The sequence below is a fragment of the Aquarana catesbeiana genome, linkage group LG10, assembly GCF_042186555.1.
Source record: "Aquarana catesbeiana isolate 2022-GZ linkage group LG10, ASM4218655v1, whole genome shotgun sequence".
Classification (NCBI taxonomy): domain Eukaryota; kingdom Metazoa; phylum Chordata; class Amphibia; order Anura; family Ranidae; genus Aquarana; species Aquarana catesbeiana.
The window spans coordinates 206,166,551-206,193,905 of NC_133333.1; the positions used below are offsets into that span (position 1 = coordinate 206,166,551).

Here is a 27,355-nt window from a genome sequence, read left to right on the forward strand (position 1 = left end):
CTGATGACATCCACAATGAAATGGGCACAGCTCCTCTGCCTATATCCCCTACTCATGACCCTGGATCTGATCCCCTAACTTCCAGCCCTGCTAAGGCTCGGATGTGGATGGATACACCGCAATCACATTCTCCTCATGTCAGCACTGCAGCCCAGGCCCAGGCCTTCAACCCCTTTCAGTCTAACCAGGCCCTGCACAATTCCATGGCATCTTTCCCCACCTCAGGCCAGCCAGTAATAGACACAACCCTAAAAGAGATGCTGATGTCCCTGCAAACCTCTCTGATGACAGATTTATCATCCCTATTCAGTAAAATCTCCACAGAGATGCACTCTATGGACAATAGAATCTCTAATATGGAAAGGGGCATGACAGAGTGTTCAGCCACAGTGAATGACATTATAGATGCGGTGGATGACATCAAAGATGAGCAACACTGGGACCGGGCCAAGCTGGCCGATTTGGAAGATCGCTCTCGACGTAACAACGTCAAACTGCCAGGGGTCCCTGAGTCCATACCCCCGAATGATCTCCCCAAATATGTTAAAGACCTCATACACACTATTCTACCCGACGCGGCCCCCAGAGATATTGTTATCGATAGAATTCATAGTATTGCCAAACCGTCTCATCTAGCGGCATCAGTACCAAGAGACGTCCTCATGCAAATCCATTTATTCCACATCAAAGAAAAAATTATGACAGAAGCCAGAGCCAAAGCTCCCCTGCCCAGACCCTATGAGGCAATACAGATCTTTCCAGATCTTTCCAAGTTCACTCTACAAATGAGGAGGAAGCTGAACCCCATCACAAAAGGCCTTTCCAACCATAAAATCCTGTACAAATGGAGATACCCGGAGACCATCCTCATCACGAAAAAAGGGCACCACCCACGCTATCAATGACCTAATGAAGGGTCTGCGCCTTCTGCATGAATGGGGCATCATTCTAGAACCCCCAACAGAAGGGATCCCCCCTCTGCCACAACGAAATTCTTCCCACAGGCGCAACAACCAGAATCCCAAGATCCACCATACCCACACGAATACCTGAATAAGTTGGGCCACAACCTCTACAGCTCATTTCTCCCTCGCTGCCTTGAGCAATGCTCCTAGTTGTTCTGTTTTTCTCTTTTTGAACACTAACTGTTTTCCCCCTCCTGCGGCATAGCTTCATATAAGCTCTCGGATATTTACGCCGCCACGTTTCTTATACAGTGAGATTGCAGTAGAAAGATAAATCTACTATAAGTTCTTGTTCTTACTGTTGGCTATTCCAGCCTTTTAACTTGTTGCTTCCCTTCAGCTCCCTCCTGCGGCTTCCGATCCAGATCTCCAACAACACGCAAGTGAACGATCGTCCAGCAACTTCATCACCGACACCATCACCAGCATCCCGCACGCTACAAGCAACTAACTGTAAGTGATACTTCTACACTCAAAACACCTCACCCACTAACCTCTGAACATGCCCTGCAACATTGTGTCCCTCAATGCCAAGGGCCTCAATCACCCAGCAAAACGCCACTCCCTCTGGCACACTGCTGTAAAATTGGACTGTGACATCTTCTGTGTCCAGGAAACTCACCTGCTCCCCGCGGCAACAGCCCTATGTCACAACCGGCAGTACCCCCAAATATACCATGCCACCTATAGTTCCAAGAAAAGAGGAGTTCTAATAGCTATCAAACAAGGGCTGGACTTCCAACTACTACAACAAATCCCTGACCCCAACGGTAGATATCTCATTCTATCCTTCACCCTCAACAAAGTTAATTATACCTTAATGAATATCTACGCCCCCAACACTCGTCAGATCAGTTTCCTGAAGAAAGCCTTCACTAAGGCTCGAGCAGTCTGCAAGGGTCATTTGATAATTTGCGGGGATTTCAATATGGTTCCTGATATCCACATGGACTCTACTTCTCTTGCGAAAAGAAGAGAGTCACTCCTGAGGCAGCTCCTCACGTCACATGCAATTTTTGACGTGTGGAGATGCCATCATGGGTCCGAAAAAGACTTTACCTATTTCTCACCCCGCCACAATTCTTATTCCAGAATTGATTTGTTCCTTACAGACAAATGGTTACTACAAAACATCAGCGCATCTGTAATCCACACTGTGACGTGGTCAGACCACGCCCCAATCTCTATTTCCATTAATGACACGCCGCCCCAGCGGAATACGTTCCTCTGGCGAGCGAACAATTATATCTTGCAACACCCCACCTACTCCCTAGATATAGAAAAACATATAAGCAATTATTTTGATTTAAATAAAGGGTCAGTGGGGGATCCCGTGACGGTGTGGAACGCGCACAAAGCGGTTATTAGAGGCATTATCATGAAATTGAGCTCCGTGTGTAAAAAGAAGAGGACGCAGCAAATAGACATCCTTACCTCCCAAATTGTGACTCTTGAATCCCAACATAAGACTAACCCAGACCCGACCACCCAAGCCCAACTATTGACCTTAAGACGAGACCTGCGCTCACTTCTTCTCCATTCCTATGAACTGATCCAGCGCAAGCTCAAAGCTACCACATACTCCACATCCAATAAAGCAGGTAAAAGACTAGCGCAACGCCTCAAGGGACAAAGGATCAAATCCAAAATTCCAACTTTATCCTACCCACACCCAACAGACACTCTGACTAACCCCCAGGACATAGCGAACGCCTTCAGCGACTACTATAGCAAACTTTACAACATCAAACATGACCACACTACTTACCAACCATCTCATGAAGATATCAATAATTTTCTTCAACAAATTAAATTACCAAAGCTGACAGACTCTCAATTGACCTCCCTCAACGAACCATTTTCGGACAGGGAAATTCTCGACACGATATCTTCCTTGCCAATGGGGAGAATACTACAAAAGGTTCTCTAGACACCTTCCCCAGCTGACAGAATTCTTCAACATTGCTGCCTTCTCTTCTCTTCAAAGCTCCTACCTCCCCCCAAAACTTCCGCCCTATCTCCCTATTGAATCTTGACATAAAAATATATGCCAAAACGATTGCCAGACACCTTATAATTGTTATGCCTGATCTCATACACGCGGACCAATCAGGGTTCATTAGAGGCAGACAAGCCCCTGATGCCACAAAAAGGATGGTAAACATAATACACCATATCGAATCTAGCGGAACGCCTTCTCTGCTCCTCTCTTTGGACGCAGAGAAGGCGTTCGATAGGGTCCACTGGTCCTACCTCAGAGCAGTACTAACTAAACTTGGATTCAAAGACCTCATATACAACGCTATCTTGGCTCTATATACTGTCCCATCTGCGAAGGTGTACTCTGCAGATATGCTTTCACAAACATTTTACATCACAAATGGCACTCGCCAGGGCTGTCCATTGTCCCCGCTGATTTTCAACATGCTTATAGAACCACTCGCGGAACACGTTCGCTCAAACCCCCTACTCACAGGACTGACGATAGGAAAAATATCACATAAAATCAGTCTCTTTGCTGATGATGTCATACTAGTGCTCACCAATCCAAATTCCTCCCTTCTTGAAGCCCAAAAATTACTAGACTGTTTCGGACGTGTATCGTATTACAAACTTAACGTAAATAAGTCCCATATATTAGACCTTAAACTGGACGCTACTTCTAGAAACCTGTTACAAGCACAATTCCCCTTTGCTTGGGCTGACCAAAGCATCCCATACTTAGGAATCCACCTTACAAAATCAGTTAAACACCTATTTGCAGCCAATTTCAAACCTCTCCTCACCAATTTAAAGGTAGAAACACAAGCCATAACCAAACACAACCTTTCTTGGTCAGGTAGACTGGCAGCATTCAAAATGCTACACCTACCCCAAATTCTATACCTATTCAGAACTCTCCCCATACCCCTGCCTAAATATTACTTTAAATCGTTGCAATCCATGCTTAACAAAACCATATGGAATGAAACCAAACCTAGATGCGCGCACTCGACACTTAGAAATCACAGATCGTGGGGGGTTCAGGGACAATAGACTTCGAAGACTATCACACAGTAGCTATACTGGACCAGCTCAATGAGTGGTTCTGCACAAATCCTAACAAGCTTTGGAGCTCAATAGAGCATTCACACCTGCTTCGTCCAAACCTACAATCTTGGTTAATGAGCTCACCCTGGGGTCCAAAACTATCGGCGGCAACACCTCCCACCATGGTGGCGTCAATCTCAGCATGGAAAAAACTAATACACAACAGCAACGACACACGCGACACTCCTCCCATTCCTATCCCTATTGAATCTCTTCACCATCTCTCTTCAGACTTGAATTTAAACCAATGGGCCAAGAAAGGCATCCGAACCATCAAAAATATTCTACTCCTCGACAAACCCAAATCTTTCACCCTCCTGAAACAAGAGTATAACTTACTTCAAACAGAACTCTTCACCTACCTGCGAGTCACGCACTGCCTTAGAGACTCCCACCTTCAGATGTACACTATACATCCTAAAGCATGGGAATATCTAACGTCCTCCATCCCCAAACGCAAAGGAATATCCCTATTCTATAATATCTTACACCACAAACTGCAGTTTACCAAGAAACCCCCCCATATCCACTGGGAACATGACTTAGGTCAGACCTACACGGAACACCAATGGCAGAAAGCGCTCCAGTCAATTTATAAATCCACAAAATGCGCCACGCTTTGGGAAAACACCCAAAAACTGCATCTCAGATGGTACCTAACCCCATCCAGAATTGCTAAATTTAATCCTTCTACAAGTGATCAATGCTGGCGCGGTTGTTCAACCAGGGGTGACTTATTCCACATCTTTTGGACATGCCCACGACTGCGTAACTACTGGAACACGATCTTCCAAATACTCTCAGATGTTACACACCAAGATTTACACCCAACACCTGATTTAGCTGTCCTGAACCTCACTATTGAAACAGTACCAACGCCATACAGATACATAGTGACCCATATTTTATTGGCTGCAAGATTATGTATCGCAAGACTATGGAAAACGCATACTACCCCCTCCGTTGAACATACTCTAGATACGGTGAACCTCCACTACAGTTTTGAAATGATGATGGCCTCTAGTACATGCCTCAACTGTGAATTATAAGTGGAAGCCGTGGGAGTTGTGGTCTGGAGCTGCATCATTCCTTTCATAGCCGAACACCTGACAATCTAGAAACCCTTTCTTATTTTCTTGACAAGCAACATATTGTTAACATTCTTTCTTGATAAGTTTTTTTGAATATTGCTACTGCTTTTGAATATAGGCTCTATTTTACTTCTGATCTCTTTAAGTCAGAGACTGTCCACATAGAGTGCCACCCCCCCAGGTGAAAAAGTGTCCCATTAGGGTACCTGGGGTAGTGCTACTCATGCAACAATTAACTCCCGCTATCGAAATTGGTAATATGACAGTTCTTTGCTATATGTTATAGCGCTAACCAGCTAATCTGTTTATTTGTATACATCTAAACGATTGTAATGTATCTACTATACAATGTGCACATTGTATTAATATATGTTCTTCGCAAAAATCAATAAAAATCTATGATGGAAAAAAAAAACAAAAAAAAACAAAAAACAAAAACAAAGTAACATTACAGTATAACAGTAATACTTACCATACCTGCAAAGCAAATACAAAAAAAAAATAGTAAAAAATAAAACATTTAACGCAACCTGTGCCTACCTAAAATATATATATGCTGAAGCATGGGGGCATCCTCCCGCAAAAGGCAGGAGCAAATCGCTCCTCCACCCACTGCTGCCCCCACGCTTCGGCATATATGCTGAAGTATGTAACTGTGGTGGTGAAATCACCTCCGACAGCGCTGGAGTCACGACTTTATGTATTGTGGGAGCAAATGCTGTTGCTGTCAAGATAAATAAATCCGAGCTGCAACTGAATGGCGTACCTGCTAAGCAAATGACGGTTAACAAAAAAACAAAGTAACATTACAGTATAACAGTAATACTTACCATACCTGCAAAGCAAATAAAAAAAAAAAAAACATAGTAAAAAATAAAACATTTAACGCAACCTGTGCCTAGCTAAAATATATATATGCCGAAGCATGGGGGCATCCTCCCGCAAAAGGCAGGAGCAAATCGCTCCTCCACCCACTGCTGCCCCCACGCTTCGGCATATATGCTGAAGTATGTAACTGTGGTGGTGAAATCACCTCCGACAGCGCTGGAGTCATGGCTTTATGTATCGTGGGAGCAAACGCTGTTGCTGTCAAGATAAATAAATCCGCTCTGCAGCTGAATGGCATACCTGAAAACAAAAAAGTGGTTAACAATAAAAAACAAAGTATAAAAAAATTGCATACCTATAAAGCAAACATGATAAAAACATAATAAAACATTGCAGTATAGAATGCTGAACAATAGAGAGAGAATAGAGAGAGAACAATAAAACGACAACTATTTTTGTTTTTTTTATTTTATATTTTTTTGTGGTTTTTTTTTTTTTTTTTTTTTTTTACACTTTTTTTTTGTAACTTTAACTTTTTTAACTGGTACCAGGTTTGGGTCTCTCAAAATGCGATGGCATCTTGGGAGACCCTGTGGAAGTGTGTCCTAGTCTGTGCAGTGCTGTACCCTACGCTAATACTCAACTAGTGTATGGTAGCGTTCAAAACATTCACCCATGCAAAGACTAGGATTGTCAGGACAGAAGGGACAATAATACTGGGTGTCACGCCTAAATCCGCGCTTGCTACAGACACGACATCTTTTTTGGGGGGCTCGTTGGGTAGAGGTACTCGGGAGAATATATTGAAAATGCCTCTCATGCAGCCGGCTTACTGCATTTGGTTGGGGAAGGTGAGGTGAAGTACCGTCTGGAAACAGAAGGGCTCTGACGATCTCTTCCTGGAATTTAAGGAAGGATCCAGTCCGTCCTGAAGCTCTGTATAGCACATGAGCTTTCAGCAAAGCCAATTGAAATAAATAAACAGACACTTTTTTGTACCAGCGTCTGGCCTTACGGGCAACTAGGTACGGCGCCAACAACTGGTCGTTGAGGTCCACCCCTCCCATATTAAGGTTATATTCGTGGACACAGAGGGGTTTCTCCACAACACCAGTCGCCGTAGGAATTTGGACCGTCGTGTCTGCATGAAGGGAGGTAAGAACGAAAACATTCTTATTGTCCCTCCACTTCATAGCGAGCAAGTTATTACTCTGCAAGCAGGCTCTCTCCCCCAGCCTAAGACGGGAATCTACAAGCCGCTGGGGAAAGCCCCAGCGATTAGGTCCTACAGTGCCACATGCTCCAATCTGATGATCAAAAAGGTGGCTAAAAAGTGGCACGCTCGTGTAATAATTGTCCACATACAAGTGGTACCCCTTTCCGAATAAGGGTGACACCAAGTCCCACACTATCTTGCCAGCGCTTCCTATGTAGTCAGGGCAGTTTGTCGGCTCTACGTGACTATCTTTGCCCTCGTAAACCATAAAACTACATGTATAGCCTGTGGCCCTGTCACAGAGCTTATACATCTTGACCCCGTATCTGGCACGCTTGCTGGGAAGGTACTGTTTGAATGACAAGCGTCCAGAAAATTTAATCAGGGACTCATCAACGCAGACAAATTGATGGGGGGTAAACAAGTCTGCAAAACGTTGGTTGAAGTGGTTTACGAGGGGTCGAATTTTGTAGAGCCGATCATATTCAGGGTCTCCACGAGGACGACGGAGTTCATTGTCGTTGAAGTGCATGAACCGCAAAATCTGCTCGTATCGTGCCTTGGCCATGGAGGCATATGGTGAATGGAGTCAGTGGACCAATATGACCGCAACTTACTCTTTTTAGTTATGCCCATGTTGAGGGAAAGGCCCAGAAAGGTCTTAAATTCGGAAACCGTAATTGGTTTCCAATCTCTGGCAAGGGAGGACTGGGGATTAGTGGCGATGTGTTGACCAGCGTACAAATTGCTTTGGTCCACAATAGATCTATAGAGATCTTCGGTGAAAAACAGCGAATAAAAATCTAGTGGCGTAAAATCAACTGTTTCCACCTGAATTCCAGGTTGGCCAGTGAATGGGGGAAGTACGGGTGCTGCAGAAGTGGTGGGTACCTAATTCGAATTGGCGAATGCAGCAGGAAGGGCACTATGGGCACGACAGGCCTGTGTTCGTCTTCTTGGTGGCAGCGGGACACTACTTGTGCTTGCCACCTCGCCAGCTTGAACTGCACTTATGGGACTCGCCACATCACCAAGTGTTACTGCAGTGCTGGATGTACGACCAGGGTGTACTAGGCCGCTGGTGCTTGCCAGTTCACTAGAAGGAATAGCGGCACTAGTACTTCTCTGCTCCATACGAGAGCCCTGCGGTTCTTGCACTTCAAGGACAGAACAAGTTTAGGGTCTGGAATGCCCGACCTTGGCAGGGACCACAACTCCGTCGTCAGAGCTATCTGTCATGGAGCCGCTGTCCTCTACAGGATCGTATTCTGAGCCTGAATCTGACAGATGAGTGACTTCCTCTTCACTATCTGTCATGCTCAGAAACGTGTAGGCCTCTTCACTAGTGTACCTTCGATTTGCCATTTTGGGCTCTAAATTTAGGGGTACACTAGTGAGACTCACAGGCAAAAAAGCTGTTAGCGACTGATTCAAAACGCTACCAGGCCTGAATCTGCAAACGCTGCAGTTATGTGTGCTTAGTGTTTTGTAAGTGACAGTTATCGATCGATACTGCACTTGGGTGGACTGGGCTGGGCTGGGCCGAGGAGCAAAACGCAGGTGCTAACAGGTATCTGGGCTGATCCCGCTAACACTGCGTTTTTGGGAACCCTAAACTGCTGGGGAGTATAGATCTGATCGGATCAGATATCGATCCGTTCAGATACTATAGCACTAAGGGAGGTGTATGCTGCGTGCGTGGGTTTTAGCGGTATTGGCGCTAACCTGACGCTGCCTGGGGCGACGCAGACCTTATCTGATCCTAAAAACGTAACTTATATCACCGCCGGGCAATTAGAGGGTTAAACCTTTATAAGGTAATAAACGGCGGGTGCCCTAAAACTATAATAAACTATAAAAAACAAACTAATTAACCAACCTCAACCGTAACACTTATACGGTGATCGCTGGTGAAAGGGTTAACTAGGGGGCAATCAAGGGGTTAAAACCTTTAGTAGGTAATATATGGGGGTCCCTGTCGCTATAAAACACCACTGACAGCGAACCTATATACTTACCTCCCTAACTAGCATCACCTGTGTCACTAATACAGTGATCAGAAAAACGATCGCTTAGCGACACTGGCAACGGGGGGTGATCACGGGGTTAACCTTTATTAGGGGGGGTTAGGGGGGTACCCTGGACCTAAAGGGGGGTACCCCAGACCTAAAGGGGGCTAACCTAACTGCCCTAACACTTATAACTGTCACAAACTGACACCAATGCAAAAAAAAAAAACTGCTATTGGTGTCAGTGTAAAAAAAAGAGACAAAAAATCTCTCTCCTGCGCTCGAGTGGCTAAACCCTTAATGATGATAAGGCCAAAATGCTTCAGTGGTGTCTGCCGTCTTGCAGCCCTCTTCAGAACATTGGGTATTCATGGGCTACAGAAAAAGAAAAAGAAAAAGGGGGCGCACCGACCTAGTGCATTACCACAAATAGCGTTTATTAAAAAGATAAAACAACAAATGCATACTCACAAACGAGGTTACCACCCGCTTAGGCTCTGAGGAAAGGGGTTCTCCCCAGAAACGCGTCAGCCATCGCCTCATCAATCGGATGTCCGGTCCTGATTACGCTTTGATGTCCGCTACTGCGTACCTGCAGCTATTGTTCATGTTTAACGTACACGCTCGTTTGTGAGTATCCATTTGTTGTTTTATCTTTTTAATAAACGATATTTGTGGTAATGCACTAGGTCGGTGCGCCCCCTTTTTCTTTTTATTGGTGTCAGTGTGACAGGGGGTACAGGGGGGTGATCGGGGGGTGACAAGTGTGCCTGGTGTGTTCTACTGTTAGTGTAGTGTTGTGCAGACTTACTTGATGTCTTCTCTCCTCGGAGCCGGATCGAAAAGACCGGCTTGAGGAGGGATGACATCACTTCCTCTCCCTCTGTTTACATTACAGAGGGAGAGGAAGCATTTTCATTTGCTGGGATTTGCCTGCCCGTGCCATTCTGCCGCAGTATATCTGTGTTAGGCGGTCGGCAACTGGTTAATATCAAGTTATATCCTGTGCATTAAGGTATCCAATCCAGCTCAACAATCAACTGAGCTGGCAAGAACTAATTCCTGAGGATGTGTGTTTCACATTTTCACAGCTCTTACTGTAAAAAGCCTTTCCATATGTAGATTGAACATCTTTTCCTGTAGCTGCAAAGAGTGCCCCAGTGTCCTTTGCAATGATCTTAAAATAAATAACAACACAGATTTCACTATACAGTATGGACCACATACAGGATGTATTTATACATGTTGATCATATCCCCCCTCGCCTCTTCTCAAGAGAGAATAAATTCAGTTCACCTAATCGTTTCTCATAGCTGAGCTCCTCCATGCCTCTTATCAGTTTGGTTGCCCTTCTCTGCACTTTCTCCAGTTCTCCTATATCATCTGTATATGCGTCTGGTGTGCCACAATTCCTTGTTTTTCCTATACAGAAAAATCAGCACAAGAGACAATATTTACATATCCCCTCCCAAAGTAATCATCCATTGTTCACCTTTGCACACCTCTTTACTTGTCTCTGCACCCCCTCCATAGCTCTCCTCTGTACCCCTCCATCCACAGTTCACCTCCGTACCACCACGTCCACAGCTCTCCTCTGTACCACACCATCCACAGCTCCCCTCTGTACCCCCGTCCACAGCTCACCTCTGTACCACCCCATACACAGCTCACCACTGTACCACCCCATCCACAGCTTACCTCTGTACCCCCATCCACAGCTCACCTCTGTACCTTCCTGTCCACAGCTCACCTCTGTACCCCCCCATCCACAGCTCATCTCTGTACCCCCCATCCACAGCTCACTTCTGTACCCCCCCATTCCCTGGTTCACCTCTGTACCCCCCTCATCCACAGCTCACCTCTGTTCCCCCTCGTCCACAGCTTACCTCTGTTCCCCCTCGTTCACAGCTCACATCTGAACCCCCTCATTCACAGCTCACCTTAGTACCTCCCCTTCCATAGCTCACCTCTGTACCCCAAAATCCACAGTTCACCTCTGTACCCCTCCCATCCACAGCTCACCTCTATACCCCCACATCCACAGCTCACATCTGTACCGCTCCCATCCACAGCTCACCTCTGTACCCCATCCACATCTCTCCTCTGAACTCCCCCATTCACAGCTCACCTCTGTACCCCCCATCCACAGCTCACTTCTGTACCCCCCCATTCCCTGGGTCACCTCTTTACCTCCCTCATCCACAGCTCACCTCTGTACCCCCGTCCACAGATCACCTCTGTACCACCCCATCCACAGCTCACCACTGTACCACCCCGTCCACAGCTCACCTCTGTACCCCTGTTCACAGCTCACCTCTGTACCTTCCTGTCCACAGCTCACCTCTGTACCCACCCCATCCACAGCTCACTTCTCTACCCCCCGTTCCCTGGTTCACCTCTGTACCTCCCTCATCCACAGCTCACCTCTGTTCCCCCTCGTCCACAGCTTACCTCTGTACCTCCCCTTCCATAGCTCACCTCTGTACCACCCCATCCACAGCTCACCACTGTACCACCCCGTCCACAGCTCACCTCTGCACCCCCGTCCACAGCTCACCTCTGTACCTTCCTGTCCACAGCTCACCTCTGTACCCCCCATCCACAGCTCACTTCTGTACCCCCATTCCCTGGTTCACCTCTGTACCACCCTCATCCACAGCTTACCTCTGTTTCCCCTTGTCCACAGCTTACCTCTGTTCCTCCTTGTCCACATCTTACCTCTGTTCCCCCTCGTCCACAGCTTACCTCTGTTCCCCCTCCTCCACAGCTTACATCTGTACCCCCTCATTCACAGCTCACCTCTGCACCCCCTGTCCACAGCTCACCTCTGCACCCCCGTCCACAGCTCACCTCTGTACCCCCTCATCCACAGCTTACCTCTGTACCCCCCCATCCACAGCTCACCTCTGCACCAAAAGCCCACTGTGAGGTGATCCCTTTACTGAGCAATCCCTGCTTCCCTGGGTCTGTGACTACCTTCCTCACAGTGAGCTTTTGGTCATACATATTCTATTATATATCAGTGTGCATGTGGATGGATGAGTGTCTGTGGTAGTTACCTGTGTCCTTTGACAACATTGTCATATTTTACTTGAATATATGGTGGAGGTTTATTTTTTGTATTTATAAGAAATTGTGTTTTTTTCAATATAGCTCTTTGTATTTTTGTAATACCAGTTATCCTTCATTGACAAATTCTTGCGGACCTCTTGTCCATTTTTATATATATCACTTACATTAAACCTGTCATCTTTTGCCATCTGTGCCCCATCCAGTAGGAATTGAGAGTAAGGCTGGGTTCACATTGGAGAACGCAGCGGCTCACAGCAGGGGTCCGGTGCGTCTCCATTCACTGTTTTTTGGGCTGAATTCTGACCTGAAGTGGACCAAAAGCCACACAGGACTCCTGTGCAATTCGCACCAGAGCCACTGCGGAGATGTGTGAACTGGCTCTATAGAGAACCGCTCACAATCACTTGCTATGCGAATTGGATGCGGGGAAAACCACATCCAATTCACAATAGTGTGAACCCAGCCTAAATCTTTTCAAAGTGGTGGAAATACCCTGTTACATATTTATCACCAGAAGTGTTCCCATTGGAAAATGTTCTCTCTATGTTCTGATGACATTTAAAAAGTTTGGATTTTCCCATGCTTTCAGTCCTGGTGACATTGGTCACTGACAAAAATAGAGTAAATTTCCCTAAGGCGCCTTTCACACTGGGGAGGTTTGCAGGCATTATTGCGCTAAAAATACTGCCTGCAAACCGCCCCGAAACAGCCTCTGCTGTTTGTTCAGTGTGAAAGCACGAGGGCTTTCACACTGAAGCGGTGCGCTGGCAGGAGAAGAAAAAATCTCCTGTCAGCCGCATCTTTGGAGCGGTGAAGGAGCGGTGTATTCACAGCTCCTAAACCGCTCCTGCCCATTGAAATCAATGGGACAGCGCGGCTATACCGCGGCAATACCGCGGCTATAGCCGCGCTATACGAGTGGTTTTAACCCTTTTTCGGCTGCCAGCGGGGGGTTAAAACCGTACCGCTAGCGGCCGAATACCGCGGTAAAACAGCGCTAAAAATAGCGCTGTTTTACCGCCGACGCCCCCTACCGCCCCAGTGTGAAAGGGGCCTAACACAGTCACAGGTGGCAACAAAACCTGATGGGGATTATAAACCTCTCACCAGTCCATCCAAAATTAAAAACAAGAGCTTTGGCTATAGATACACTCATTCCAAAGAGCCCAAGAGATCAGCGCCAACCCGTCCATATGCACTCATGTCAGGCCAACTTATAAGGAACCCGCAATTTAAAAAAGCTTAAAAATCTGATTACTTTAGGTACTACTTTAGGTGCCAGAAGTCTCCTATGTGGAAGAAGACAGGCATCACCTGCAAAAGCTCATTAATTAGGAGAAGCCCGCAGCACAGCTACTCTGAGAGTATCAGCAGTGTTGTCAGGGGGGAAGACAGCCCACAGCACAGCTGCCTTTCCTCCAGGTCCCTAATTGCCTGCAGCGGGGGGCGGGGGAGGGGGAGGAGATTGCAAAAAACTGCCGGGACATGACTACATAAGAGTTTTTATTAGTCTGGGTTTAATGACACTTAAATACCACCTACAGGGGAAGAAAATACCGTACATCAATATGAAACACAACAATCACCATACCTTCCAACTTTTAAACCTCATAATGAGGGACACTTGAGGGAGCAAGTGACCAGTGGCACGCAAAGTGTGCCATGGCAAAATGTGGGCGTGACCAAACTATTAACCCTGGGAGGGGCTTAAGGGGCGTGCTTGAACAAAACCTGGGCTTCCTTGTACCTATAAAGTTAGCTTTCATTGCTTTGTCTGAGTTTACAATAAATAAGAACTTCATTAAAACAGTCAGGGGCTGACGTCATCGCATCCCCGGCCACTCATGTAGCCGTAGCCCACGAACCAGAAAGGAAGACCGGGTGAAGATGTCAGCCATCTCAGCTGTGACACTGCAGCATTGGTGGGCTTCGTTCTAAGGTAAATCTATCATAATGTGCTAGTATGAGATGCATACTAGCACATTATGACATTGCCCTGTTAGGATTTTTTTTTTTGTGATCACCTGCAGTTTACTACCGTTTTAAGATAAAAAACCTTATGGTGCATTTCCCCTCCAAAACCCCCTTATACTAACTTGAGCCCCTTTACGATTCAGTGATGTGCATAGGAGCAGCAGCTTTCCTAGGTCTCTCTCTCTCTCCTCAATGTCTCATGCAACAGTGGGACCCATTGGCTCCTGCTGCTGGCAATCACAGCCAGTGAGCTAATGAGGAGAGAGCGAGTGGCGAGCTCGAGCTATGCTCTGTCCGTGAATGGATAATGTCCTCTTTAAGTGCCCCCATAGCAAAAGGCTTACTATTGGGGGTGCTCAGCAGCAGGGAGGAGGCAGGACCGCTGGTGACGGACCCAAAAAGAAGAGGATTGGGCTGCTCTGTGCAAAACCATTGCGCATAGTAGGCCAGCATAACATATTTATTAATTAATCACTTTAAGACCGGGCCCATTTTTCAGATTTGTTGTGTACTTGTTGTTAAATCTTTTTTTTTTTTGCTAGAAAATTAATTAGAACCCCCAAACATTATATATTTTTTTTCCCAACACCCTAGAGAATAAAATAGCGGTCGTTGCAATACTTTTTGTCACACTGTATTTGCGCAGAGGTCTTACAAGCGCACTTTTTTGAAAAAAAAAACACTTTTTTGAAATTAAAAATAAGACCACAGTAAAGTTAGCCCATTTTTTATATTGTGAAAGATGATGTTATGCCGAGTAAATTGATACCCAACATATCACGCTTCAAAGTTGCACCCGCTTGTGGAATGGCGAAAAACTTTTACCCTTAAAAATCTCCATATGCGACGTTTAAAAAATTCTACAGGTTTCATGTTTTAGGTTACAGAGGAGGTCTAGGGCTAGAATTATTGCTCTCGCTCTACCGATCGCAGCAATATCTCATATGTGTGGTTTGAACCGTTTTCATATGTGGCCGCTACTCACGTATGCGTTCGCTTCTGCACCCGAGCTCGGCAGGACGTGTTTAAAAATGTTTTTCTTATTTACTTTACCTTTTTATTTTTATTCTTTTACACTGTTCTTTTTAAAAAAAAATTGTGTCACTTTTATTCCTATTACAAGGAATGTAAACATCCCTAATAGTAAAAAAGCATGACAGGACCTCTTAAATATGAGGTCTGAGGTCAAAAAGACCTCAGATCTCATATTTACACTACAATGCAATAAAGAAAAAAAAGCGTTGTTTGAAAAAAATTTTTTTTCAAAAATGTCTCTTTAAGAGCTATGGGCAGAAGTGACGTTTTGACATTGCTTCCGCCCTGCAATGGTATGGAAACGGGTGGGGGCCATCTTCCTCTCACTCAGCTCCATACCACAGACAGGAGCAGATGCGATTGCCTCTGCCAGCAGCTCCGTTAAGTGGCGGATTGCACCAGGATGCGGCAGGAGGGAGGGCCCCCTCTTCCGCCACCGATAAAAGTGATCTCGCACTGAAACCACCACAGAGACCACTTTTATCTGAAAGCAGAACACCCGCTGAAGAAGAGGATACCGGGGTTATGACAGCTAGCTGCTGCTATAACAACGATGTCCCTCTTCAAACAGCCAACATATAACGACAGCGGGTGGTCTGTAAGTGGTTAAAAACCTCATATATAGAGGTGCAGCCACCTCCCTGCCCCTGACTGCCGCAATGAAAGCTTTCTTAAAAGCCTGCTCAATGGCCCAAGCCCTACGTCTTACCCCCCCCCCCGGTCACATTTCCCAACATACCACTTTATGGCTTAACTCATCATTGGCAGAATTTATCTCTATACCTGACCCTCAGATCTGGTAAAGGGCATTAAATATCTGGAACAGATATGTGTAGGTGGAGAATTGAAGACTTTTGATATTCTAAAAACATGGTTTGACCTTCCTAATGTATACCTTTTTAGATATCTCCAATTGAGGCATGCTTTCAAACACAATTAGAGCAGCAATCAGTAGCCTTCTATACCTCTACTCTCGAAGAGGTACCTAGAGATGACACCCTCACCAAAGCACTTTCCAATATCTATATCCCCGCTGGAGATTCTTAAATCTAAATGGGCACTAAACGTCCCTAACTTAGACAATGAAGATTGATAGGAAATGTGGGAGTGTTCCTTTCTGCAGCTAGTTACTGCAAGGGACAGGTTGACTCCATACAAAACCCTACCTAAAATTTACCTCACGCTTGTACATCTACGCAGAATATACCCATCCGCTCCCGCGGAGTGCTGGCGGTGCTCATTCACATCTTTTGGCAATGCTCCCATATTCAAATATATTGTGAAGCTGTAGCTTCAGTAATATACTCAGTGACCACTATCCGGGTACCCCGGACTGTGGTGGTATGTTTGCTGGGTCTGGTACAAACTCTGGCCTATCTTAGGGCTTTCAGGACTCTGATAGGATTGTTATTGTTCTATGCAAAAGAAACTATTCTGCTCCAGTGGAAATCTCTATCGACACAAACTCTACCCTTGTGGAAAAAATTAATTAATGCTAGTCTGCCATTATACAAAGCCACCTGTTTAACAAGAGGGTGACCCAAGAAATTCCACAAAGTTTGGGACATTTGGGTCCAGGATTCTTCCACTAATATTGACCCTGAACCTCTCAGTTAGTAAATTACCTTGCAAGGCGCTGAAAGAATATACAAGTATGGTCTGGAACCATAATCATTTCGCACTCCAGAGAACTGTGACTTTCAGCTTACCAGAGCAAGGCTCAGTACTAACTTTAGTAGTTGATATCCTACAACATACAAATATCACCTGAAGCTAATGGAGCAAGTTGTTAATTTTGGCACTTCGGATACTTTTATGATGTTTGGTTTTGTTTGTTTTTATTGAAATGTATGTGTGCCAAACCTGGGTATGCCCAATAGGCTCTGTTTTGTCTCTTAAAATTTAAAAACTGAAATAAAAAGAATTAAAAAAAAAAAAAGGTGAACTTATCCTTAAAGGGTTATATACGTTTTTTATGGTTTAAGTGTTGGGGAAAAGATTCCGTGTCGAAACACATCAAAGCCAATATTTTGAAATTGTTTGCATAGATTCTGGAAGGATTTAGGGACACTATCTGTTTTTTGTTGTTGTTTTGCTGTATCTCACAGGGGTGAATTCCCTTCCTGTGTCAAAATCACTATAGGGAAATGAGAGAAAATATCAAAATGAGGGGAAACCCATTTGGAACAGTTATGTGTTTTACCTCTTCTTCTTTAGTGCAGCTTCTCTTCTTTTTTCAGATTGTTGCTCCTTAGTAGGGATGGGCAAACGGTTCGGGCCAAACTTTGGTTGTTCGGATGTTCGGTGAACACCGAACAATATGCGGTGTTCGGGGCAAATTCGAAAGCCGCTTGAACACCATTAAAGTCTATGGGACACTAACATGAAAAATCAAAAGGGCTCATTTTAAAGGCTTATATGCAAGTTTTTGTCATAAAAAGTTAGGAGGACCTGGGTCCTGCCCCAGGGGCCATGTATCAATGCAAAAAAAAAGTTTTAAAAACTGATGTTTTTTCGGGAGCAGTGATTTTAGTAATGCTTAAAGTGAAACAATAAAACTGAAATATTCCTTTAAATATCGTGCCAGGGGAGTGTTTATAGTATGCCTGTAAAGTGGCACAGTTTTCCCATGTTTAGAACAGTACCACAGCAAAATTACATTTCTTTTATTTTCTTTTTTTTTACAAATAACGTGGTGTTTTATTTGAAGAATAAAGACATACAGATCTTATACACTGACAATACTGTTGTGACAAGGTCAGCAACCACAAGAAAGTCCGTGCACTGGACAAGTACCGTATTTATCGGCGTATAACACGCACTTTTTTCCCCTTAAAATCAGGGGAAAATCGTGGGTGCGTGTTATACGCCGATCCCCACTCTCTGTGTGCCAAAAAAGCCGCGAGCGCCGCGAAAAAACCGAGCGCCGACAGAAAAAAACGAGCGCTGCCGAAAAAGACCGAGCCGATTGCTCGGCTCCACTCGTAGTCACGCCGTCCCGCCGCCCCGCCTCCCTGCTGAGGATGAGAAGCGAGCGCTTCCGAGAAAGACCGAGCCGAGTATACTGTGTACTCGGCTCGGCTCGCAGTCCGCCCAGCTCCTTTGATGGACATAACACTCCGTCCAATGGCAGGACTGGGCGGGACTGCGAGCGGAGCTGAGCCGAGTACACAGTATACTCGGCTCGGTCTTTTTCGGAAGCGTTCGCTTCTCATCTTCAGCAGGGAGGCGGGGCAGCGTGACGAGCCGAGTACACAGGCTCTGTCTATCGGCGGCAGATTTAAATGGCGCGAACGGCGCAAGGCTGCACTGGGCAAGGCTGCACTGGGCAAGGCTGCATTGGGCAAGGCTGCACTGGGCAAGGCTGCATATGACTAAGGGCAAGGCTGCTTATGACAATGGCCAAGGCTGAAAATAGCACTGGGCAAGCTGCAAATGGACACTGATCATTCTGCAATGATGGACAGGGCTACAGATGAACATTGATGGGCATTTAAATGTAAGTTTTTTTTACTTAAACTTCCCTCCTAAAAGTTTTTTTCCTTAAAATGCCCTCCTAAACTTGGGGTGCGTGTTATACGCCGGCGCATGTTATACGCCGATAAATACGGTATTACAATCCATACATATATATTATTATACAGCGTGAACTTGATTAGTTGTGATATAGGAGATATCAGAGGCCCAGACATCAGGTTTACATAAAGGGAGAAGCATAATATACAGAGATTAATCAGGTAACCCATTACATGTGGCTGCGTTTCCTAGCCAAGTGTCCCAAATTTTGCCATATTTGGCAGGGCAACCCCTGTGGGCGTAAATCTCTTTCTTATATGGTAAAACATTATTTACAGCCGAGATCCACTCCTGGAATGTCGGTGGTATAACCCGGAGCCACTTTCTCACTATGAGCAGTCTAGCAATGAACAGTGTCTCCTGAAGAAATATTTTATGAAATTTATCCGAGTCTGGATCGGAATACCCCCAGTAGACACTGTTAAGGACACAACTGTAGAGGGGATCCCATCTCATCATGGATAAATTTCACTATATGGGACCAATAGTCTTGTATTACTGGGCAAGACCAGAGAAGATGGAAGAAGGTACTGGACGGACTATCGCATCGGGGGCGCAATGGGTTTCGGTCAGGTTTGTATTTGGCCAATCGGAGAGGGGTTAGATATGATCTATGCATGATATAGAGTTACATGAGATGGTCCGACAGTCTCGTAGAAACCTTTTTGCAGGTATCTAACGCATCTTCCCATTCATCATCCTCCAGCCCCCCCACATCCCCGGACCAGCGGTCTTTCAGTTTGTATGCAAGGGTGGTTGCCGTAGGGAGAAGTAGTAAGTTGTAGAATCCAGAAATAAGTTTGCAAGAATCTAGTCCCATTATAATATGAGATGTCTAGGCGTTCTACATTGGGGGGAGAGTCACCAAACTGGGCCTGAAGGGCATGCCGGAGCTGGAGGTAACGAAAATGCATTGAGTTAGGGAGGACAAACTCCACCCTAAGTTGTTGAAACAATTTGAAATTGGTGTCACAGTAAACATCTGACAGGTATCTTACCCCTTGTTTAAGCCACAGAGTGCGGTCCGTTATAGTTAGCAATTCTTTTAGACCAGGATTATCCCATAGGGGTGTGTGGAAGTGTGTAGGTGGTATCTGCAGTCTGCGCCCTGTTATTTCCCATATCTTACAATGATGATACAGTAGACTCTTACAGCCACCTACCCCATATGTACCTGTAGTGCCCCTGAACAGAATCTGGAACAGGTGAGTGATCTTGCAGCTATGAGAAGAGCATATCAGGGACAGGTAGCGGTCTTTGTCATGTTTATCAATATGGAAAAAATGGGACAGCTGCGCCACCAGGTAGTAAAGATTAAAGTTGGGAAATGCCACTCCCCCCAGGTCAGTAGGGTTTTTCAGTATTTGCCAGGACAACTTATACTGACTCGTCCCCCAGACAAAAGAATTGAGGATAGCTTCAATAGCTTTGAAGACCTTAAGGGGCAAATAAACTGGAGCATGCCAGAAGACGTACAAAAACTTGGGGAGGAGAACCATTTTAACCAGGTTCACCCGGCCCATCACCCCGAGGGGTAGTTTGGCCCACGTCTGTGTTTTGGATTTTAGATTCCCTATTAGGGGTTCTATATTTAGCTTAATGAAGTCTTCTGGCAAGCGAATGGTCACGATCCCAAGGTATGTCATAGAGCTAACTCTAAGGAGTGGGGAAGAGGACTGAAGTTCTGTAGGGACACTTACGTCAATAGGGAGGATCTGGGATTTATCCCAGTTTATCTTCAGGCCAGAATATCTACCAAAGTGTTGGATGACTTCAAGGGTGAATTTTAAGGACGGGCCTGCATCCTCTAAGTATAATAACATGTCATCCGCATACAGTCAGGTCCATAAATATTGGGAGATCGACACAATTCTAAATTTTTTGGCTCTATACACTTTAATTTAAGGTTATTTACATCCAAATCAGGTGAACGGTGTAGGAATTACAACGGTTTGTATATGTGCCTCCCAATTTTTAAGGGACCAAAAGTAATGGGACAATTGGCTGCTCAGCTGTTCCATAGCCAGGTGTGTGTTATTCCCTCATTATCATTAATAAAAAAGGCAGTACAGCGCATACGAAATCCTAAATACAACAATCAATAATTGTCCATATAAAGATTAGATCTAATTAAAATCCAGCAATTCCTCCAGTGATAATCATGACATGCAATAGCTTGTTGGGTGACTGTAGTGAAATGGACCTCCACCTTCGATAGCACCAGCCGCTCACCTCTACAGATGGACCCCTGAGTGTATCAGTCAGGTCAAATCAGCAGTTCCCTCACAGGGATAAAGGCAGGGGATGGTGTATGCAGATCCCGGTCAAACTTCAGCAACAGATACTCTTGCAGTCATGACATGTGAAAATATATAAAGGAGATCTAGTGCTCTCTGTAAATCGCTAAAAATTGTTTATTCTAAATAAGTAAAATCACTTACAAACATCGCACTGTACCCCAGTGCAAAGGACAACAGCATGTGTGAAAGGATGATCCACATCGGATGGACGAGCGGAGCGCGGGTGACGTCACGATCCAGACACGTGGGCGGATCAAGAACACTCTCCAGGAGGTAGGTGTATGTGTGTCAAAGTCAACAATCAAGAGAAGACTTCACCAGAGTGAATACAGAGGGTTCACCACAAGATGTAAACCATTGGTGAGCCTCAAAAACAGGAAGGCCTGATTAGAGTTTGCCAAACAACATCTAAAGAAGCCTTCACAGTTCTGGAACAACATCCTCTCCTAATAAGGGAAGATGGGTATGAAATATTAGGATAAGGTCTATTCGTGACATGGAATTGTGTGTGGTTGAGAAGCATGAAAATGCCCTGTCTTGGGTGTATCGGTGTCTCCAGGTGTCTACTAGGGTGAGGTCAGCAATAAGTCTACTAAATCTAGTGTATGAGCGGGGGGGATGGTCGTGAGATGTTAGTGAGAGTCTATCCAAATTACCATGCACAACATTGTTGAAGTCTCCTAGCCAAATCACAGGAACAGTAGGGAATTGGGACCTAAAAGCTATACCTTCAGTGATGACATTAAATTGGAAGGGTGGGGGGTATATAAATTGCCAAGATCAATAGTTCTAGGCCATTTAGTTTAGCATGTAAAAATAGAAATCTACCCTGAGGGTCAGACCTGAGCGTTAACAATACAAAGCCCACCGTTTTGGCCACCAGTACTGCAACACCCCTAGAGTGTGCAGAATGGGGGGCTTGGTATAACCAACCAAGCCAGGGTTTTTTAAGCGCCATTTGGAGTTGGCCCGTAAGATGTGTCTCCACTAGCACTATGAGATCCGCCCTTTGTGCTTTAAGGTATGATAAGACTGCATTCCATTTGGATTTTGCTCTAAGGCCACGTACATTCCATGTGATAAATTTTAGTTTGATCATGATGGCAAACAAGAAATGTTTATACACCCAACTCCCGGAGTCTCTGCCACGTCACAACAGGCCATCCCAAAATCGGGAGGGCCCGTGGTAACGCCCCCAAAGCACGGGGTGAGCATGCAGGGACATTAAACCAACAATATAACGTTAAAGAAAACCAAACCAATACACTAGCATGTCCGGTTAGGCAATGCACCAAGTATAATTCAAGTGCAGTTTGCTGAGACCGGACAGGCCAGGGAGACCATGCTTGTGCCTTATGGCAAAGTTACATTTAAAATATAGAAAGACGGATCCACGGGGATTCCCGCAACTAGTGGGGTGATTATTCGCTGCAAAACGAGCAGTAGCAGTAGGAGTGAGACTCCCGGTCTGGGACCTCCAGGATCACATATACGGAGGATGATGCAGGATGCAGAGTTTTGAGTCCTTGTGCCAGGTGTCATGATGGGCATGAACTTGCCGCAAGAAATTAGAGTGTGGGGCTGAAAATCATGTCCACTCACAGAGAGAGTGTGTAGGCCGGAGGGGGGGGAGGAATATAGGGGGCACGGAAACAATATCGCAGGTGCTTGCAATAAGTAAGTAGGGAGCCAGTTCAGTCAAGCTATCAAATATCCTCTGCGACATAACGTATGGGTCTGTGTGCTTCAGGTAGGGTGAGTTCAAGTTCCCTGCAAAACGTAGGGTTACAGTACCTTATGCCCCCCGATGTGAGCCAGATGATCGTAATCCAGGACACTAGGCAGGCTCCCGGCCTGGTGCTGCCATGTTTTCCAACCAAGTTAGGACAGCCTCCGGCGTGTCAAAGAAATGCGCCCTATCTTCTCCGACGACGCGCAGTCTGGCCGGGAACAGCATAGCATACGAGTAGTGATGGTTCCTGAGCTGGCGTTTAGCTTCCATGAATTGAGCTCTTTTTCTGAACCTCCGCTGAAAAATCCGGGAATACTTTAATCTCGCTGTTTTTAAAGGGGATATTGCCTTTCAGCCTGGTAAGGCACAAAACAGTGTCCCTGTCCCGGAAGTTAAGCAATTTAGCGATGAACGTGCGTGGCGGTGTCCCTGGAGGTGGAGGTTTGGCCGCCAACCTGTGTGCTAGTTCAATCACAAAAGATGTAGAAAACTAATTTCTTCCAAAGGTGCTGATTAGTAGATTCTCCAGAAATGAAGGGGGGTCGGAGCCCTCCGCGCCCTAAGGCAGACCCACAAATCACGGGTTGCATCTTCTGATACGATTTTCCATATCGTCCTGCTTAGCTTGCACCATATTCAGTTTGTGTTGTAAGTGTGTTCGGTGTGAACCTGCAACGGCGGTATCTCATCTTACACATGGCTGATGCGAGCCTCTTTCTCTGTGACCCGGTCCCTGAGTTTCTGCAGGTCCTGGCAGATTAAGGAGACATCTATTTTCACCTCCTCTATCTTGCCAGTCAGGGTACTTTTACAATCGGAGATAGCCTCCAGCACTCGCACTGTGTCTTCTGCAGCCACGTCTGGAGGGGGAGAGGAGCCAGCGCCATTTTCCCTGGCTTCCTTGTCCACATGTTTGTATTTGGCCAGCTTTGCAACCGAATCAGCTGCTTTTTTTGGCGGCGACATGGTCTCCGTGGGCAGGGGAGTCAAAGTATCCGAGGGAGGGTGGATAGTGTTCAAAGATTAGCCCCAGGATATACGGAATCGGATATCGGGCAAGCGGAGCACCCGTTCTACACTTCCTACACCATGCCAATCCAGACCACGCCCCCGCAAAATGACATTTCTAAAGGAAAAAAGTAATTTAAAACTGATTGCGGCTGTAATGAATTGTCGAGTCTAGGCAATATAAATAAAATTAATTGAAAAAAATGGCATAGGTTCCCCCCCCAGTCCATTACCAGGCCCTTTGGGTCTGGTATGAATATTAAGGGGAACCCCAAACCAAAAATTAAAAAAGAAATTGTGTGGGGGTCCCCCCAAAATCCATACCAGACCCTTCAGGTTTGGTATGGAAATTAAGAAAAACCCTGTGCCAAATGAAAAAAAATGGCGTAGGGCCCCCCAAAAGACCCTTCAGGTCTGGTATGGATTTTAAGGGGAACCCTGCACCAAGATTTTAAAAAAGTGGCGTAGGGGTCCCCCCAAAATCCATACCAGATCCTTATCTGATCATGCAACCTGGCGGGCCGCAGGGAAAGAGGGGGGGATGAGAGAGCGCCCACCCCCTCCTGAACCATACCAGGCCACATGCCCTCAACATTGGGAGGGTGCTTTGGGGTAGCCCCCCAAAACACCTTGTCCCCATGTTGATGGGGACAAGGGCCTCATCCCAACAACCCTTGCCCGGTGGTTGTGGGGGTCTGCGGGCGGGGGGCTTATTGGAATTTGGAAGCCCCCTTTAACAAGGGGACCCCCAGATCCTGACCCTCCCCCCTGTGTAAAATGGTAAGGTGGTACAAAAGTACCCCTACCATTTCACAAAAAAGTGTCAAAAATGTTAAAAATGACAAGAGACAGTTTTCGACAATTCCTTTATTTAAATGCTTCTTCTATCTTCTATCTTCTATCTTCCTTCGGTTTCTTCCTCCATCTTCTTCTGGTTCTTCTGGTTCTTCTAATTCTTCTTCCGGTGTTCTTGTCTGGCATCTTCCTCCGCGGCATCTTCTTCCCTTCTTCTTCTCGGGCCGCTCCACATCCATGATGGGAGGCTCCCACTGTGTGACGCTTCTTGTCTTCTGACGGTTCCTAAATAATGGAGGGCGGGGCCACCCGGTGACCCCGCCCCCCTCTGACACACGGGGACTTGACGGGGACTTCCCTGTCGCATTCCCCGTGACGTCAGAGGGGGCGGGGTCACCCAGGTATGTAACGGGTGACACCGCCCCCCTCTGACATCACGGGGAATGCCACAGGGAAGTCCCCGTCAAGTCCCCGTGCGTCAGAGGGGGGCGGGGTCACCGGGTGTCCAAGCCCTCCGTTATTTAAGAACCATCAGAAGATGAGAAGCTTCACACACTGGGAGCCTCCCATCATGGATGCAGAGCAGCCTGAGAAGAAGGGAAGAAGACGCCGCGGAGGAAGATGCCAGACGATAACACCGGAGGAAGAACTAGAAGAAGATGGAGGAAGAAACCGAAGGAAGATAGAAGAAAGAAGATAGAAGATAGAAGAAAGAAGAAGCATTTAAATAAAGGAATTGTCAAACTGTCTCTAGTAATTTTTAACATTTTTGACACTTTTTTGTGAAATGGTAGGGGTACAAAACCATTTCACATGGGGGGGCTGGGATCTAGGGGTCCCCTTGTTAAAGGGGGCTTCCAGATTCCAATAAGCCCCCCGCCCGTAGACCCCCACAACCACCGGGCAAGGGTTGTGGGGATGAGGCCCTTGTCCCCATCAACATGGAGACAAGATGTTTTGGGGGGCTACTCCAAAGCACCCTCCCATTGTTGAGGGCATGTAGCCTGGTACGGTTCAGGAGGGGGGGCTGCTCTCTTGTCCCCCCTCTTTTCCTGCGGCCTGCCAGGTTGCGTGCTCGGATAAGGGTCTGGTATGGATTATTGGGGGGACACCACGCCATTTTTTTTTCATTTTGCCGCGGGGTTCCCCTTAATGTCCATACCAGACCTGAAGGGCCTGGTATGGAATTTAGGGGGACCCCCCAAGCTATTTTTAAAAAAAAATTTGGTTCGGGGTTCCACTGTGGGGAATTCCCATGCCGTTTTTATCAATGAACTTTTATGTGTATTGTCGGACCGGCAATTCATTAATAGCCGCAAGTAGTTTTAAATGACTTTTTTTCCTTTGAAATGTCATTTTGCTGTCAGACTGTTCTAAACACGGGAAACATGCGCCCCTTTACAGGCATACTATAGACACCCTCCAGGTACGAAACTTAAAGGAATATTACACTTTTATTGTTTCGCTTTAAGCATTATTAAAATCACTGCTCCCGAAAAAAATGGCTGTTTTTAAAACTTTTTTGCATTGATCCATGTCCCCTGGGGCAGGACCCAGGTCCCCAAACACTTTTTATGATAATAACTTGCATATAAGCCTTTAAAATTAGCACCTTTGATTATTCATGTTCGTGTCCCATAGACTTTAACGGTGTTCGGGTGTTCAAACAAATTTTTTGCCTGTTCGCATGTTCTGGTGCGAACCGAACAGGGGGGTGTTCGGCTCATCCTTACTGGTGATCCCACAATAGGAATAAAACTTTTTCGCAAAAGAGAGTTTAACAAGACTCGTGGCCACTCATTAAAATTAGAAGAAAAGAGGTTTAACCTTAAACTACGTAGAGGGTTCTCTACTGTAAGAGCAGCAAGGATGTGGAATTCCCTTCCACAGGCAGTGGTCTCAGCAGGGGGTATTGATGGTTTCAAGAAACTATTAGATAAGCACCTTAATGACCGCAACATACAGGGATATACAATGTAATACTGACATATAATCACACACATAGGTTGGACTTGATGGACTTGTGTCTTTTTTCAACCTCACCTACTATGTAACTATGTAGGTACAACACAATACCGCTTTATGTAAATTCTGTTGTCTGCACATGACATTGAGTCATAGTGAACAAATGCATGCAGTGCCAAGACTAGGTCCTCAATCACTCAAAGTGTACATTGCAATTTTGGGAATCGGTGCGATGCCGCCAAGTCAGCGTCGCACCGATGCGGACGGTGCTATTGCCGGCAATAGCCGCCGATTTGGCAATGCGATTTGACAAGTCAAATTGCAAGCCAAATCGCATCAATGTGAACCTGGGCTAAACCTCTGTCTGGAATCTGAGCAAAGCACATATATCTGTCTCTCTCCAAAGCTCTAAGTGTCGTTTCTCTCTAGTGCTTTGTTTCTCTGTCATCAGCATGTGTTACTTCTAGACATGTGTGGTTCAGTTCATTCTAAATCGAAATTCTGAAAATGTTTTCATTATTCAGAAATTTGGATGTATCCGAAATTTACGAATTACAATAATAACTAAATTAAATTAATCGGAAATAACAAAACAAAATTTCAGACAAAATTTGAATTCTAATTGTTTTTGAATCAAATTTGAATTTCTGAGGAGAATAAAATAGAGAAGAAATAAAGGAATAGAATAGAAAATAAAAT

The 27,355-nt window shown here is 45.7% G+C and overlaps 1 protein-coding gene across 3 annotated transcripts in view; it reads right to left on the reverse strand.

Annotated features, from left to right (window-relative positions):
* LOC141111148 (indolethylamine N-methyltransferase-like) overlaps positions 1-27,355 on the reverse strand; it is a 125,240-nt gene that overhangs the window by 70,122 nt on the left and 27,763 nt on the right. For 2 of the 3 annotated variants that reach the window (XM_073603191.1, XM_073603192.1), the window contains one exon: positions 10,496-10,621. The exons of the other annotated variant lie outside the window; for it this stretch is intronic. In XM_073603191.1, coding sequence (XP_073459292.1) covers positions 10,496-10,526 — 31 coding nt within the window. In that variant the 5' untranslated portion in view covers positions 10,527-10,621. The remainder of the gene's footprint in view (positions 1-10,495; positions 10,622-27,355) is intronic. 3 annotated transcript variants of the gene reach the window in all.